Here is a 17296-nt window from a genome sequence, read left to right as displayed (position 1 = left end):
TACCATTTTTGAATGCCAAAAGCACGCTCATTTTTTACAGTGCATTTACGTTTTTACTTTGTTTTATTAAGAGACATGTGTCACATTTCGTTTAATGTGGTACCGCTACATATTTTAGCCTTAACCCCCTTCCTTAAAAAGTGGTGTGGTCTACTTTGGTTTTTAGTAAAAATACAGCTCCATTCTTTGTTCAAAAAGAAGTAGCGTTATAAGCAAAATTTTGGACCACAAGTGAAAAGTTCAAAGTGTACATTAGTGACACCAAACGCATTAGAGAGCGTCAGTGTCGACTTCGATTGTTTGTTGGAATTATGGGAAACTAGGGAAATTACTTTCTCATAGTCGTGAACAACGGAATAAAACTGAGATAGTGGAAAACCTTGCATTTTTAAAGGGAAATGTTAAATTGTGGGTATAAATTTAAGTGATGTGTTTAAATTAGTATTCATTGAGTGCCTTATAACTTGTCAAGTTTTTCCCGAAAATATCGGTTTACATGAAGTCGATATTGGCCGATACCGATATGAAAAAGATAGGCCGATATATCGGCCGATTTATCGGTAACCGATATATCGGTGCATCCCTACTACCTAATCACATAATATCATAAGTAACATAATAAACATAAGTATGACTCTTCCCATTGTAATAATGCAAATTTCCAAATGAAACCTATAATCAACACTGACACTCTCACTTACATCAGGCCAGGACTTGCAACCCCGTCGAGTACTTCATGCTGGTCTTTGGCGAATGACATAATTGTACAATTTTAGCCAATCACAATAAACCATCTCCTTGAACGCATTTGTGTCGGAAATAGTCGTCTGCTATTTATTGTACGAGCTCGTTCGCGTTGTCGCGGTGTTTCTATGTTTGAGTTTAAGATTGCCCTAAGTCGGATTTTCAGCACCAAAAATGATAAGCCTTTTGAAATCTAAATATTCCGTTACTAAATCTACCCAGTGCAATTTTCAACTTCGTAATGTGGTCGCGCTAAAGTCGGTAAAAAGTCAGACTGAGAAATGTAAGGGATTGATGTGCTTGCAAAGGCTTAAGCCTTATGAACAGCTTGAAGCAGTTTGTACTGTTTCTTCGGGAGTCTTAGGGAAAACAGGAGAGTTAAATGTAAACGAATTAACACCAACATCATCAGTGAAGCCCTTGCAAGTCGATAATGTATTAAACGTGCTTCAAGAGAGCAAAGAACTTGGGGGAATCGATCTTCCAATTTCTTTAATGAAGGTCAGTAAATGTTTAGCCTTACACTTGTTGCGAAACGCTTTAAAAACTCATTAATACCATAAGTAATGTTATAACCTGATGTACAGGATGCGCAAAACGAGGTCATTTGTTCAAAAACAAGTGAAATTGCCGAAAAGACCAGGAATTGCGAAATCTCCCCATATCAGAGTCATGAGAAGTTGAGTTGCTCCCTTCATGCTTTAGGGGCGAAAACGTTCCCTCTGAAATTAAGTGTTGAATTTAAACAGATAGTGGCGAAGTTTAGCGCACTTGATTTAACAGAAAAAGTCTCAACAAATAATCAGGTTGGCACAGTGAACAATCGAACATTTTAAAATAATCATTTGTTTAATAACACTTTCTGTAGTTGATTTTGGAGGTTACTAAGAGAGGCTCTTATGAAGAGAAATACAATGCAGAGCCATTGAAATATGTTTTAAACTGTTCTGGCACATTAAGACTTGTGGTTTTGTTCAAAGGAGTGGTGAAAGAAGTAGAAATTTTCAAAGATGCTGTGCTTTTGGAGGATGTAGTAGTTTCACTGTTAAAGGACCTTTCAGATCCCGATAAGCGTTTTTGTAGTGGTCTAGCTAGTGACGCCATAGAAATTATTTCGCAGCTACCTTTAATTCCAAAAACATTAAAAATCATAGATTTTCCTGTAAAGCATTTTATGTCCCTTAAATGCCCGGTAATTTTTACAAAACCGAAAAATATTGTGGCGGCAGACTCAAATGTTTGCAAGGAGTGCAAGTACTTAATGCGATATTTGCGTGCATCTTTGAAACGTAGAATCAAGGCTAACGCAAGTCCAACATCACGTAAGAGGAAATGCCAGCCATCGTCGACCTGCCCTACTTCATTTTTGTCACCAGGAAGCCTTGCGCTGAAGAAAAAACTGGCTTCTCAGCGGTATCACATCGCGAAGCAGAAAATTGTTAAATTGAATAAAAAGTTGACGAAATTCAAAATGATACTAAATGACAAGCAACACCAAGAAATGAAATCAGTCACAGCCAAAATACAGGAGAACTTTCCATCGGTTCTGGAAGAGGTATTAGCCATTGATACGAATGAAAGTAGTGAGTCAGCTATTGCAAAAAGAAAGCGATTGCGTGAGGTTTGGGACGAAGATTGTGCTGCTAATTTAGCTCAAGAGAAAGAGGACTTTATGAATGATCAAAAGAAAAATGGTGTGTACTTCAATTAATTTTGAGTTTCCTTATATTTAGAAAAAATTTTAGATTGTCAAGTTTTGGTGTTTTTATGTTTAGTGACTGGAAAACGAGGAAATAGGTGGAGCGCCATCACTTATCGTTTGGCTTTGGCAGTTGCGTGTCGAAGCCACGCTGCGTATGATGCCCTTTCTTCTTTCAAAGTATTAAACTTGCCATCATGGAGAAGTCTTCAGAGAAAAACCAAGAAAAACCTGGATGAACCAGGAGTAAATCACGAGAAGCTCCGGGAAGAAAAGGAAACATACAATTTGTTTAAACACGATCAAATCGCCAATGGACTAGCTGAACCTAAAGGTGACGGGGTGTTAATATTTGACGAGGTGAAGGTGGCTGGCAAAATAATGTGGAACTCCAAAAATCACAAACTGTATGGAGCAGCAATGCCTTATGAAGAATATGCTTACTTGGACGATTTATATGAAGAAGTATGCGACGACAAGGACATAACTAAAGCCAATTACATGCTTCAGTTTTTATGGAGGGACTTGACTGCAAATTACGATGTTATTGGCCCTTATTTTTCCCTACCATCAACCGCTGATGCTCATGTGACAATGAGTTGTCTTCTCCAAGTGATAAAGGCTTTCGAATACCAACATTTTCACATTTCTGCCATTGTCTGTGATGGAGCCAGCGCGAATTTGTCAGTTATCAAGATGATGGTGGGCCTCGATGTAACATTTCCTTATCAGAAAAAGAATGGCGAAATAAATTTTAACATCCCTACTTCCTTCCCGAATCCACTCCGGATGGAGAGAAACATTCATTTTGTAATTTGTCCTTCTCATGAGGTAACATAATTGTGGACGTTAAACATTTCTAAGGTTTAATTGTTGTTTTCTAAACTTTGTAGTTGAAAAACTTAATAAATCAGCTATTTGCTTCGGATCCTGAAAGAGCAAAGGAATTTGACTATTTTGGAATTACTTTTGGGTGGAAACACATTGTCGACCTTAAAAAGAGGGATGACGCTTTGAGAGACTGCGGCATTCCACGAAAAATTCCTAAATTGTATCAGAGCTACGTAGACAGAGATGCTTGGACCAAGCTCAATGTTAAGCCGGCTCGAATATTGCAGGTAAGGTTCAAAAACAATTTGTCAACACTATAAATGACTCTTAAACTTTCGATTTTAGCAAAATGACGTACTGTCGGCTATATATGAATACGCCCATCCACCACCGACTGATGGATTGCCACAGCCCCAGCCAGAAGATTATGAGAGTGTCATGGGCACTTACCATTATTTAAAAGCGTGTCATAACCTTTTTGAAATGGGGACACTGAAAAAAGGTGCAATTGACGATTTAAATTGTGACATTATCAGAAACATTGATGCAGGAATGCAATATTTTTCTAATTGGTTCAAGTATATACTAGGTGAGTAACTTCAAAATAAAATAACCAATTAAAATAAAACTGAATTTCCTTACACAAAATGATTCCACATTTAACCTTAGCAATCCAAGACAGAAAAAATTCATTTCTTGGCAGGTATTGTATATTTCACAGTTATAAACACAATTGAAATATTGTAAACAAAATTACATCTCATTTAAAGACATGGGCGTTGCTGAGAATCATGGTTTATGGATTTAAAGGCCTTGCAGAAGAATTTCTAAGGGAGAATCCCGGTTATTATTTGTGCCCAATTCGCGTGAACGGCAGTGCGGTTGAAACTTTGTTTTCCCAATACAAACATGGAGCAGGAGGGAAGCTAACTGGAATTAATTTTGCCACAGTCCGTAAAACCTCCCGAACTATTAGAGATATGAAAGGTCATCACAGCGGAGCTGGTTACCGAAATGAAAAACTTTATGTAATGAAATCATTTACAAAAAAATATTTTAACGCCACTTGATACAAATTTAATAACCAATTAAATTTGACATTTGTGGACGTACAATTAATAATTTAAAGAATACATGGCATAGCGACTAGGAACTTTTCTCTCTCTTTTGGACCTATTACGACTGATTTCAAATTGGTCACTTTTCTGGTCTTGAAGTTTAGAGATGGATTTAGGATTTTTGGCAACCTTTTTAACATTGCTTGGTTTTGTAACATTTTTTATATGTTTTGAAATAGGGCTTCTGATAGGATTTACGTGTGCTAATGAGTCTTCCCCTTTTGTAATTGTAATTGCTGTGCGAGCTTTTTGTTGTGTCAATGTCAATTGTTTTACAGGACTTAACGAATCCCTTGAGTTTCCGTTACCATCTTGTACGTTTGAAGAACTAGATGATTGGCTTTTAATCATTTGTTTATTTGACACGTGGCAAACTGAATTTTTTGTACTTTCTACTATGACGTTTCCATTGATCGGGGGAGGGCTTGAAGCTACCTGATTGTCAGACATTTCAATATCACTAACCAGGGAAAGAGTTTTGATTACTTTATTCTTTGAAGTTGCTTGAGGACTTGTTATGCCTGTGGCATAATTTTCTAGAGGGCGAATACCCACTATACTTGCAACCGTCTTCTCTGAGGGAAAATAATTGACTAGCCTCTTTTTCTTTAACTTGCCCCTGCATTTCCTCAGTGGTGATTCTTCGGTGGCAATTGATTGTACTTGTTTGTTTATGTCAGCGGACGTTGAAGGGCCGGCCAATGGTGATTTTGTTGCAATTTGGTTTGCCTTGTTATGTTCAGTAGATAATTGGACATTTGGGTTATCACTTTTGTTGTTCATATCACTTTTGCTGTTTATATCACTATTGTTGTTTATATCACAAGGTTTAACATGATTTCTTTGAATTTGAGATACCCCTTTACACTTTGAGGGTCCTTTAAGATGAATATCTTTCTTGAGGGATCGCTTTTTCTTTGGCTGAATGACTTTAATACTGTTATTTCCTTTTAATTTCTTTGAAACTATGTATAATTCATCCCGTAGCCCGTTAGCTCCTTTTGATTGCTGCTTTTGTTGTTCTTTGTTTTTTTCATCCCACCCTGTTATAAATTCGTTACTTAGAGCATGAACAAACTTCCTTTGAATTTCTTGCATGAAAATTTTAGCTCCTTCTTCCTCAACTAGGCCTTCCGTTCCTTCGAGAAATACTTGCGTAAGACTTGGTTCATTTTCCTTCACAACATCCATCACTGCCTATCCATGGAAAAACTCACATTGAAATCACAGGAATAGCCGTCGAAAAACTTAAAATGCATACCTGTAGAATATTTTGGCCATGTTTCTTGATTCCAGCATCACACAGAACCAATCGAATAACTTTATTTAACATCGCGAGATATTCCAGTAGGTGTTCTTTTGGGATGAAAAGACCTCCTCTATCTCTCACTTTTATTCCTGAGAATATTATTTGTGTTTTTTCCTCGGCAGTTTGTCGCAACTTCAAGACTGCATCATAAAGTGTTTTTGCCTCTTTTATTTGCCCGGGGCTTAGCTTTTTACTAAAAAATGCCCTTCGTTTACTTTTCCTCCACACCTCGCCCATGCAGCCACCTCCTATGGTTAGAAGGCTCCTGTTATATGCATCTTCCAAACTATCATTCTGTAAACATACTTTCATCTTACCACATCTTTCCTATATAAATAACGGAAGTTGAAACAATTAAAAAGCTTACCATTTTCTTTGATACTTCACCACCAATGGAAGACGAACTACATATTCTACGCTTCTGACACCAGAATTTAAACACCTCTTCAGCATAGACGTGTAGAAGTAGAAGAAGGTTGTTTCTATCAAATGGTGATACAGCAGCAATAATATCTTCAAAAGTCTTCATTTCTCTCAATACCCATATATGAAACTTAAATACAGTAGAGCAGCTTTGAAGTTTTGTGTCAACTAACTCTCCTTTCCTATTTGTCTTTGGCAAATTTTCTTTATAGATGGAAATATACCCATTGTTTATGCGTTTCATGATTTGACTAGCGAATCCACCTTCTACTACTTTGTAGTGAAGTTGTAGCACAGGACTAGAGTCACCAAATATATTTGGTACTTCCATATTTATTGTATTTAATACTTCTAAACTCTCTTCACTAGTTAAATTGTCTTCCATGCTGCTTTTTTCAATACAATTACAAATCAACTATCAACCCAAGGCTTAGCAAAGTGACTCAAATCTCAATGGCGTCTCTTTTAACCTCTGAACCGGATTTCCGGTATGGGGCGGAAGTCGCTTCATTTTCCACCGCTAGGGGTCTCTGTGCTGGGCGCGAACTTATGATGACGTAAAAGGCTCGAAAATAGGTTTCTAGTTAGTTTTGGCTAATTGTCATACTTATGTTTATTATGTTACTGTGATAATATTAAGAACATATGACTAAGTCATTTAAATCATCAAAGTTAACAAAATCATTTAAATCATCAAAGTTAACATAATCATTTAAATCATCAAAATTAACAAAATCATTCGAATCATCATAATTAACAAAATCATTCGAATCATCATAATTAACCAAATCATTCGAATCAACTAAATCATTCAAATCAACTAAATCATACAAATCAACTAAATCAAACAAATCAACTAAATCAAACTAATCAACTAAATCAAACTAATCAACTAAATCAAACTAATCAACTAAATCAAACAAATTAACTAAATCATAAAAATCAACCAAATCAAACAAATTATCCAAATCCCTACCAAATCAAACAAATTATCCAAATCCCTACCAAATCCATGAAATCGATTTCAAATCATGCAAATCAACTAAATCTTTCAAATCTCTACCAAATCAACTAAATCATTCAAATCTCTACCAAATCAACTAAATCATTCAAATCTCTACCAAATCAACTAAATCATTCAAATTTCTACCAAATCAACCAAATCATCCAAATCTCTACCAAATCAACTAAATCATTCAAATCTCTACCAAATCATCCAAATCTCTACCAAATCAACCAAATCATCCAAATCTCTACCAAATCATCCAAATCTCTACCAAATCAACCAAATCATCCAAATCATCCAAATCAACCAAATCATTCAAATCGTTACTAAATCAGCCAAATCTATTTCAAGTCAGCCAAATCAACCAAATCAACCAAATCATAAGATTTCAAATCTTGTACGCTTTAAAGTGAAGCGACGGCCCCCTCGAAATTTTCTCTCAATCCAAATGGACGTCACTTCCTCTTAAGCAACGTGGTACTTTTTGACGCCCACTTTTTCTTTATTGGACAATTTTATTTGGCGCGCTTTCAAATTGAAGGGATGGAAACTTTGGTTTTTCCCAAGGAGAGGAAATTTTGGGAAATGGTCTTTGTATTGGGAACACATTCAATACGAAGCAAATTTTCTCTTTTTCGATTTCTTTTCTTAAGATAGAAACAAGTGCTTTTTTTCCTTTTTTGTTTATTTATTTATTTATTTATTTATTTATTTTGATAGAAAATTATTTTTTCTTAAACTGCTTCATAATATTCTTTTAAAATGGATAGTAAAGAACACGCTAAACAACAGTTAATATACGTCTAATTTTGAATGAAACTTAGCGCAAGTTTTAGTAGGGTTAAATATGAGGCAATGAGAACCTAGAATAACAACGTTAATTAATCGCAAATTATAATCCAATTGTGTGGATCTCGTGAGATTATGATAAATTCATTAATGTAGATCATTAGCCCTCTATCAATGGTTACACACCTACCAAAATTTAATAATTTAAATAGAAGCTAAACGAAATAACCAAATTTTATCGAGCAATTATTAATAATTGATGCAAATGGTCAAATATAGGTGGCTCTAACTTACAAGCCCCGGTAGAAAAAATATTAAAATAAACAATTAAATCTGTGTTAAGTAATTGGATCTCGCGAAATGAAACCTTAAATGTAGGATAAATTCAACGAAGTTTTATTTCCTTTAAATCTACAGGTAAAGCCGTCGATCTACCTTGTAGATTTCGCCATGGCCCGCCAAAGCTTAAAGCCATTTCCCGCTTTAACCTAAAATTTTGCCCACGCTTGATTTAAGTCTTGAAAAACCCTTTGAACTCGTAAATCGCGACGGGCAATGCGATTACCAAGTTCAAATCGCAAGCGATGAAGCTTGCGTTGAAAAAACAAAGCAGCCATACTAAATAAAAATATGAACCGCAGACAAGGTGCCAGCAAAAAGGTTCGGGGGAAAATACTAGAAAACTCCGGCGAAAGTTCCGCGAATCTAAGATAGATGGAGGGAAGAGAGGCGGTAAAAACTCCGAATGCCCGATTCGGCCGTCTCTTACGGCCGCCGAATGATTAGGATAAGGTGCTTACAGAATACGTTTTATTTTCATTCGGAGAAATTGACTCCGAATGAAAAGATTCGGATCGAAATTCCTCCAAAAGGAACCTAGAGAATAGGGTCCCTGACACCTTTTCCAAAACATTTCTATTATTGCTAATAAATTGTTCGTGGTAAGAGGCGGGCTTTTAATGCTCATATAAATAATCTTCTTAAGTTCTTCCCTCCAAACAAGGTTGAGTTGGGTTCGGTTCGGTTAGGTATGGTTCGGTTAGGTAAGTTTTGGTTAGGTTAGGTTCGATAAGGTTTGGTTAGGTTCGATAAGGTTTGCTAGGTTAGGTAAGGTTTCGTTTGGTTCGGTTAAATTTGGGTGTTTTAAATAATTCTGAAGGTGTGATATTTTTTTTAGAAACGAGACTATCATGTCTAGAGACCAATTTGTCCCGAGACCCAATTGTTCCGGGAAAAATTTGTCCCGAGACTCAATTGTTCCGGGACCAATTTTTCCCGAGACCCAATTGTACCGGGACCAATTTGTCTCAAGGCCAAAGTGTTCCGGGACTAATTTGTCCCGAGACCCAATTGTACCGGGACAAATTTGTCTCAAGAACAATGTGTCCCGAGACCCAATTGTTCCGGGACCAATTTGACTCGAGACCAAAGTGTCCCGAGACCCAATTGTCCCGAGACCAATTTTTCCCTAGACCAATTTCTCCCTAGTCCAATTTCTCCCAAGACCAAATAGGCGAGACCATAACGGTGAGACCAAATTGTCGCGTACCGCATTCCTTTCCATTCTCATCTTCAATAGTACTTGATTTATTCTAAATGAACTTCTATCTTTAAAATAAAGTTAGTATTAACTATCATTAAATTAAGTCTAAGATATTAAGCTATTTTTTAATTTAAAATGCTATAACATATATATTTGAGATGTTTGGTTTTAAAATTAAATGTAATTACCATCTCAGCTGATCGTTTACCTATATGTCTTTGTTTTTTCTTCGTTGAAATAGATAGGTTTGTTTTGCTGGTTTAGTGTATTTTCCATGGACATCAACGCTCAATTGTATGTTTTTCGTTCGGCAAGCGGCTTTTGTAGAGTCTCCCGTGCTGACAAAGTTCCTTTATATTATAGACTTTATACATTGTCAGGTAGAGAATAAAACCTTACATTTCTTAAAGATATTCGATCGATTGTCTCATGTGGCCAATCGTAAAAACTGGCCTCTCTCTCGTTCGCAGTCTATGGTAACTGAGAAACGTCCTGAAGCGGTTATAGTATCTACCCGTTATACACCTCAAGGCTAGGCTTTATATCCAGCGAAGAAAATGTTTCCTTTAAGGTCGAGCTAAAGCCAACTTGGGAAGGGGGGAGGGGTTGTTCATATACCTTTAGTTTCTGCTCATTTCCAAGCAAGGGACCGTCCATAAACTACGTCACACTCTTATGGGGGGAGGGGGTTTCTAAATTTGTGACGGTCCGTGACAAGGGTGAGGGAGGGGTTCTTCGATGCGTGACGTCACATTTAGCATTGATTTTGTAAAGAAGTCAGTAAGAGGCCGATTGGCTCTCTTATGTTATAGAAGAAGAAAGACATCATTCCATAGTCCACGTTACAATAATTTACCAAAATTTTTATTCCATCATCACTTAAATAGTAGATAATTTAAGCAACTATCTACTATTTACACCTTTATATAGCCAATTTAAATAGCGCAAATAAAATAAACAGCGTAAACTCTCTTGTGTCTCTGTTTATTCGCCCCTATTATTTGTGAGGATGAATCAAATCCCCCTGCCGATTGAAATTTTTTCGATTCTTTGCAAATTTTCTAAATCGCAAGCTCGATTAGTCTGTTTTCCGTGACAGTGTCGAAACCTAAAATTGTGCCCCTTTAACTAAGCTTTATGGAACTTTTTTGAAGCTTATAAAAAGCACATCCGGACATTAAAATTCTAAAGGTTAATCAGAAAAAGCTTAAAAGGGAAGAGAACTTGAATTTTCAGCCGAGCAAAATATTTCTGAGAGGGCGGCATATCACTCAAGAAATTAATCAAATTAAATTTGTAAAGTAGACAAATCATAGTGCGGAGGGGGGGGGTTAAAGAAATGTGACGTGGTTTTTAGGGAGGGGTCTGAGAAAAGCGTGATGAAGCGTGATCTGGGGGGATGGGGGGTCAGAAAATGCTTTTTTTCGCGTGACGTAGTTTATGGACGGTCCGCAAGTGTTTCAATTAAAAAATTTCAAGACTTTACAAACCGAAAGACAACATTTCAAAGATTACGACAAAATTGTGAAAAACGTTTATTTTTGAAATTTCATTAAGTTAAATGACGTTAAATTTAAAGTTACTAATTCCAATATATCTTGTCTTTCCGTCGTTTAAATTGCATAAAATTTTGCATACACGCGCATAAGGTCTGAGTCATACCATATCAGTAACTTGGTTTTAATTGTCGCCTTGATCGGAATCACTATTGCTCTTGTTTTCGTTAGCTGGATTATCACTTATTTCTTGGTCCGACTCGAAATGCCTTAATTCAAAAATTAATGATAAATATGAACGAAATTATGTGATATATATTTAAAATAACTTACAAATAAGTCAACGCTTCCATGGCTGCACGAAAATGGTGTTGTGCATTTCCTGTTATATCATGGTGTTCTTCATTTCCTGTATTATCATGGTGTTCTTCATTTCCTGTATTATCATGGTGTTCTTCATTTCCTGTATTATCATGGTGATGATTGTTTCCAGTCTTTGATCCACACTCATTAGCTTATTCTTGAAAACGTATAGGCCGACCTGCATCATATCGACATTCCGAGCTTTCCGACTCCGAACTAGTTTCTTTTGAAACTTTTGCTTTATTATTTTTTGTATACCGTGCTCGAGATCGCTTTGGAATAACCTTTTTGTCCGTCCATAAATATTCAAGGTATCTTTTACTCATAATTAGGCATATAAACGTATAATTTAATAATACTTTGCGCTTAATTTTAGAGTAATCAAAAATGACTGAACCGTTTTCTTAATATAGCAAGTTCAGTTACTAGTGGGAAACGCTACGCGCAAACAAAATAGCAAGTTGCAAAAATTTCCATGAAAACCTTCTTAATTGAATGACAATTTATCCTTCCATTTCTTGAAGAGAGAGAATAAAACATCTCCCGCGAGTTTCTGTTTTTTATGTTATTTGTATAGCAAACAGATATTGGTACTAGCAGGCAAAGATGACTATGGGGTAGTGAGATGCGGATTAAGGGATTACTATTGAAAGGAAGAAAAAAAACAGGTATCGAGGGTTCGGCGATTTGTATCGGAGTTTTGAACGGGTTAGGCTGAAGCTCAAATAGCAACGAGGTCACTCACTGTACGGGCGCCTTAGATCAGTGTATTTTTCTAGAGTAATCTTGGCCTTAGATTTCATATATTAGAAATTGTAAAATTTAGAACAATAGGCTTACATCGCTATGTCAAAGGCATCAGGACTTTATGTGCTCATAGAATGGGTCACGGAAGAAATAACTACATTGGACGTGTACTCCATTAAAACAATTGCGGATAAAGATTTAGCATGTAAAATTGCATCATCTCGAGATTTATCACCATATATTCTGAGAGAGCGATTGCTCTCTTAGATAAGACTTCATACTGCTCTTAATGTATAAGGAGGGTTTTTTGTTTGGATGTAGTTTTTTTTTGTATTGTATTAATTGTTTTGAAAAAAATCCACTGAACTAGAATTCGGACCCTTAATATGTGGTTAAAATTTCAAAGAGATCCCTGCATTAGTTTTTTTTATAGAAAATAATGTTGCTAAGGGTGGTTTTCATTTCCATAAAAAATTAAGACATTTTGGCAAAAAAAGGGAAATTTTCCCATAGGAATAACATGGGAAATGTTTGCTGTGATGGCCAAATTGACTCGAGCATTTTTTGAAGACTATTTATTCGATAGGTCTGAAAATGGTTTTAAATGAAAGGTTGAACATAAAACTGGTGCCTTTCGAAGTTTTATTGAAAACAATTAATATTAAGTATTACTTTTTGTACTTTTAAGCACATGCTTAAGCTTACGACCTTTTATTCTGTTGGACTTACGTGTTTTAGTCCTGGCTAAAATCATAGAGAAACGTACTGTTGGACTTACGCTGTTTTACCTCTAATAGAAAGACTGAGCGAAGATTTTTGTTTAGACAACGCGTGTGGCTGTGTCGAGCTTAAGGCGAATTTTTTAACTTTTCACATAAAAGAAGGGGTTAATTCGTCCTCATTTTATTTTAATTTCGTAAGTTAAACCTTATTATAATTTAATACAAAAGAATTTAAATTTAGGATTTAGCCGATAATTTTTAAATTTACTGATTTCACTAAGCCTTGGTCAAAATTTAAATACAGCCGATTAGCCTGATTGTATGTAGAGAGAGACTAGAGACCAATTGGCCGTGTTACGTGCGTTTTAAGATGTTTCACCTGGTGCCATCGGCCAACGATAGCCGCTAATTAGGTAATTTGTTTAAATTAAATCATTTATGCTATGATTTTATGCTTTGTTTATCTTGTCAACATGGGTAAGAGTAGCGCTAGTTAATTCAGGATACCGTTATCTAATTTGCTCAAATCAGGGTAGAAAACAATGTGCTCTTTAGTACACATGTGCTTTTAGCCGTTACCGCTATTTCCATATCTCCATTGAATTATTAAAAAATGGCATTTCTACCCAAATAATTGAAATATTTAATTAGGTAATGCTTTATGGAAGACCACGCTTACTACAGAACCACCAACGTAACATCTTTGTTTACATTGTAAATTATTAAACACAAGAAATAGCACTGCCGTTAACGGTGATTTTCCAATGAAATAATTAATGACTGCACACCTTATTTGACAGCTGGTACACATTAATAAACTGTAGAGGTAAATTTTACACCTTAACTTAATGATGAAACCTGTGGCTCCGCTAACTAAACGTTGGCGATAACTTTTCAAAGGAAATAATGACAAACAGAACTGTATAGATTCTTTCATTTAATAAGATTTTACATTCGCATTACTTAAATTCAAATTCTACATTAAAGGTAAAAACCATTGCTGTTAATTGAATCTCTAACATATGTTTTCTAAATTTCAACATACCAACGTAGCTCTGGCAATATGAGGTTGAGTTTTTTAAAGTCGTTTATAACGCGATGTTTAATTAAATGATATTAATTTTGGTTTATGTTAAATGTGTAAACAACTGTTCAGTGGTTACATTTCTCATTTCTAATTATTTAAATTCAAAGGGCTGTATTAACTTTTAAAGGTGAAAACAATTGCGGTTCCGATATACGAACATAGCTCTGCTTGTTTGAGGTTGCATTTTTTTAAAGACGTTTATAATACTATTTTGTTTAATCAAATGGTATTAATTTTGGTTTATGTTAAATATGTAACACACTTTAAGTCGCATAGAAGAAGTAATAAACATTTGACAGCTGACTTGGCCAGTCAGATACCGGGCTGCCAGGCTGTCTCTTACAAAACAAAGTTGGCCATTCTCGCTTATGAGAAATGTTTCCTTGTCATATGCATCTATGTTTGGCCTGTTAGGAGTCCCAGGACTCCCGACTGAAGTGAAGATTTCTTTTTCCCGGAGCATAGCCTACTCGATCACGCACAACACGTCGCAGGCTGCTTGCGCTATAGCGCGAGTCAGGGTGGGAAATAAAGGATTTTTTTTGAGCTGGACATTAGGCCAGCGACCCTCCTGACTTGGAATAAATAAACTGGTCCGTGACCATTGACTAGAGCATGTCGTCTGCTAAAGAACGCAAGCTGCATCCGCTATAGCGCGAGTTGCCTTGCGTTGTCGAGTGCGTGATGGGGTGGGCTATGCCCGGAGTCCCAATCCACGAGATTTCAAATACCCACTAGCATAGCCCACTCGATCACGCTCTCTTTTTTTTTCTCCGTTTTATTATTGACGAGCTAGGGCTATAAATAGCCATACAGCTCCAAGTGGACAAGATTACAAGTTACATAGAAGAAAAACAATGTACATGAAATAGCTGAATAATCCGCAAATCTCTTTTCCCCTGCTAAATATTTTGAAGAGGGCACTTTTTAGGCGTATTAACAATCTTGGATCATCTTTGTGGACGTTTAGGGTAGACCTGATTATTGTGTTTAAGAAGGTTTTAAGCTTAATATCAAACAGACGTTAGTTAATGTTACAAAAAAGTTTGAAATTGACAATCTCGGATCGCCTTTGTAAAGTTTTAAGGATATCTGAATTTCATATTGGGCTTATGACAATTTTGAGCTAAAGATCAAACGGACATAAAGCAGAATTTTTAAAAATTGTGTAAAATTGTCAATTTTGTCCTATTTGTGGAATTTTTAATGGGGTAAAAAATTGTATTACGTTAATTATAATAACAATGCAAACTTTTTATGATTTAGGTTTTTTTGGAAGTATCATTATAAATAAATGTCTGATTGAGCTAAAGTTATGGTCCCCTTTATATATGTTTCTGCTTATGTGCAGAATTTGAAAATGTAAAACAGTTTCTTAACAATCTTAATTAAAATGAAGACTGAAGGAGCAGATATTAATCAAAAATGTCTTGATTAGAATCAAGACCTAAAAAGTATCGATAAGACTGAGGTTATCACTTGACTGAAGGATCAGATATTAATTTTTCTTTTTTATTGAAACTTAAAGGCATGCTTAAGAAAATACAACGTTTCATTACCGTTTTCTGTAGAAATAACTTATTTTACTGGTAATCAATTTCAAAAATGTACTTATCTCGGGTTTTCGGGCACAATTCCATTCCCCCAAAACATTTTATCATTACATTAATTACTTTTGAGAGTTAACATGTCAAAATAAGCTTTAAAACAATAGAAAACTAAAATAGCGGTCTGTTTAGCCATGACCAAAACCTTTGAAAGTTTCAAAAGTTACAACAAGCACCCTTCCGAGACATGTCCTGAACAAAATAGTGCTTAACCCGCTAATAGTACGACCAGGAAGAATTGATGTAAGCTGTAGTTGAAATATCATCATGTGCGACCTGCGGCACTGAATATTCTCTAACCATTGTTAGAAACTAGAGAGAGAAATAGGGGAGTAGCATAACCACGAGTAAAAATCTTACTGTACCTACTGAATTTTCCGCCATTGTTTTAAAATGTTCCACTGCGAAGCATGCCGGGCACAAAAGGGGGGAACCTTTTAAAACTCAATGTCATACACGTACTATCTCAAAAGAAATTAATGTAATGATAAAATATTTTGGGGGAATGGAATTGTGCCCGAAAACCCGAGATAAGTACATTTTTGAAATTGATTACCAGTAAAATAAGTTATTTCTACAGAAAACGGTAATGGAACGTTGTATTTTCTTAAGCATGCCTTTAAGTTTCAATAAAAAAGAAAAATTAATTGGACTTGAAACAAACGTTTTCTGGAAAAAGAAGACCTATCCTTCTAAACTTCTGGCCTTTGGTAAATATTTTCAGTTATCAATTGCTTGAAATTGTTTAAAGAGTAGAGGAGTAGCCCAAGGGGCTAGTCACTCAGCGTAATATGTGTGTTCAGGCTGCACCTTTGTCTGTACTAAAGACATTACGCCTAATATTTGAAACGTTGTACAGGAAATCTGTGAGTCATTATCCCCTCGGCTGTTGCAATGTATTAAAGGGAACGTAAAAACCCATCAAGTCTTGGCGACATGCAGATTAAAAAGACAATATACTCGGTTTAGTCGAAATTAAGTGGCACTATTTTCTATTTTATGGCATTTATTATATATATTAATATATTTTAAAACAATCCTTCAGGTAATGCGGACGAAGTGGAGATGAAAAGAAAAGAAGTTGCCGCACAAGTGGCTGTGACCAAAATTACGCCAGCAAAGAAAAGCCGAGATCCAGCCATTAACAAAGTAGTTTCCGATAATATTTTTAACTACCCCTTTAATGAATGAATTATGTCATACCTTGTGAAAAGATATACTACATGAATTTACATTTAAAGCAAAACCAAACTTTACTGGACGAAATCAATGATATTGAAGCCTCTCGCGGTGTCTCTGTCATTGGAGAAGAAACGGAATGTGCCACTACTGATAGCCAGCTTGAAGCTATAGAGCCAACAAAAAGAGAACAAAAACTCTAGAAAAGAATTGAAAAACTGAAAAGGAAAAATCAAGCCTTAAAAGAAGAAAATGAAAAATTACAGAAACTAGCAGGTATGGACAAATATGATTGATTTTTGGGCTAACCAGCTGAGCTTTCCGAGGGGCCAGTCACTCAGCGTATTATATGTACACGATGTACCTTTGGCTGTATTGGCTGTACTAAAGGGATTACGTGAAACCATTCAAACCCGTGCCCTTGATTGTGCTAAAATGATTACGCGTAATTCGTAATCGGTGTTACATACAAAGAAGCTGAGAGAGTAATTAGCCAGCCCATCGCAACTTTCATAAACACGTGGCCTCCTCTCATAAAACAATCTTATTGTTTGAAACTTTCTAATAATGTTTTAAGCCGGGCCACTACAATAAATCTTGGAATAATCAAAAACATTTGTTATATATAGAATT

The 17296-nt window shown here is 35.8% G+C and overlaps 2 protein-coding genes and 1 long non-coding RNA gene across 4 annotated transcripts; 2 read left to right on the top strand and 1 right to left on the bottom strand.

The window, feature by feature from the left end:
• Nucleotides 1-632: 632 nt before the first annotated feature.
• Nucleotides 633-3871, top strand: LOC149695163 (uncharacterized). The gene is made up of 6 exons (XM_089867486.1): nt 633-1245; nt 1332-1550; nt 1613-2438; nt 2520-3274; nt 3337-3561; nt 3620-3871. Exons 1-6 carry the CDS (start codon nt 919-921, stop codon nt 3869-3871), a joined length of 2604 nt encoding a protein of 867 aa, XP_089723612.1. The 5' UTR covers nt 633-918.
• A 518-nt stretch (nt 3872-4389) lies between these two features.
• LOC149695162 (uncharacterized) lies at nt 4390-6676 on the bottom strand. The gene is made up of 3 exons (XM_089867485.1): nt 6069-6676; nt 5654-5995; nt 4390-5589 (listed from the first exon to the last, which is right to left on the bottom strand). The coding sequence occupies exons 1-3, from the start codon at nt 6507-6509 to the stop codon at nt 4390-4392; spliced, it is 1983 nt and encodes a 660-aa protein (XP_089723611.1). The 5' UTR covers nt 6510-6676.
• A 6094-nt stretch (nt 6677-12770) lies between these two features.
• Nucleotides 12771-13916, top strand: LOC149695161 (uncharacterized). Of its 2 annotated transcripts, XR_016382527.1 has the most exons (3): nt 12771-12984; nt 13118-13203; nt 13442-13916. It is a non-coding gene; the product is annotated as an uncharacterized LOC149695161 (long non-coding RNA). The 2 variants fall into 2 exon arrangements; XR_016382526.1 differs by lacking the exon at nt 12771-12984 and having other exon boundaries at nt 13083-13203.
• Nucleotides 13917-17296: the final 3380 nt, after the last annotated feature.

Source organism: Phalangium opilio, unplaced genomic scaffold (genome assembly GCF_054372755.1).
Source record: "Phalangium opilio isolate 3A_F unplaced genomic scaffold, DU_Popi_V2 ptg000022l_1, whole genome shotgun sequence".
Classification (NCBI taxonomy): Eukaryota; Metazoa; Arthropoda; class Arachnida; order Opiliones; family Phalangiidae; genus Phalangium; species Phalangium opilio.
This window is presented reverse-complemented; position numbering and strand designations above follow the sequence as displayed.

Coding starts and splice junctions, on each gene's coding strand:
- LOC149695162 (XM_089867485.1), bottom strand. CDS start 6,509: ATGGAAGACAATTTAACTAGTGAAGAGAGTTTAGAAGTATTAAATACA. Junction 5,996..6,068: donor GTGAAGTATCAAAGAAAATG/GTAAGCTTTTTA, acceptor GTATGTTTACAG/AATGATAGTTTGGAAGATGC. Junction 5,590..5,653: donor ATGGCCAAAATATTCTACAG/GTATGCATTTTA, acceptor TTCCATGGATAG/GCAGTGATGGATGTTGTGAA.
- LOC149695163 (XM_089867486.1), top strand. CDS start 919: ATGATAAGCCTTTTGAAATCTAAATATTCCGTTACTAAATCTACCCAG. Junction 1,246..1,331: donor TTCCAATTTCTTTAATGAAG/GTCAGTAAATGT, acceptor CCTGATGTACAG/GATGCGCAAAACGAGGTCAT. Junction 3,275..3,336: donor TAATTTGTCCTTCTCATGAG/GTAACATAATTG, acceptor TAAACTTTGTAG/TTGAAAAACTTAATAAATCA.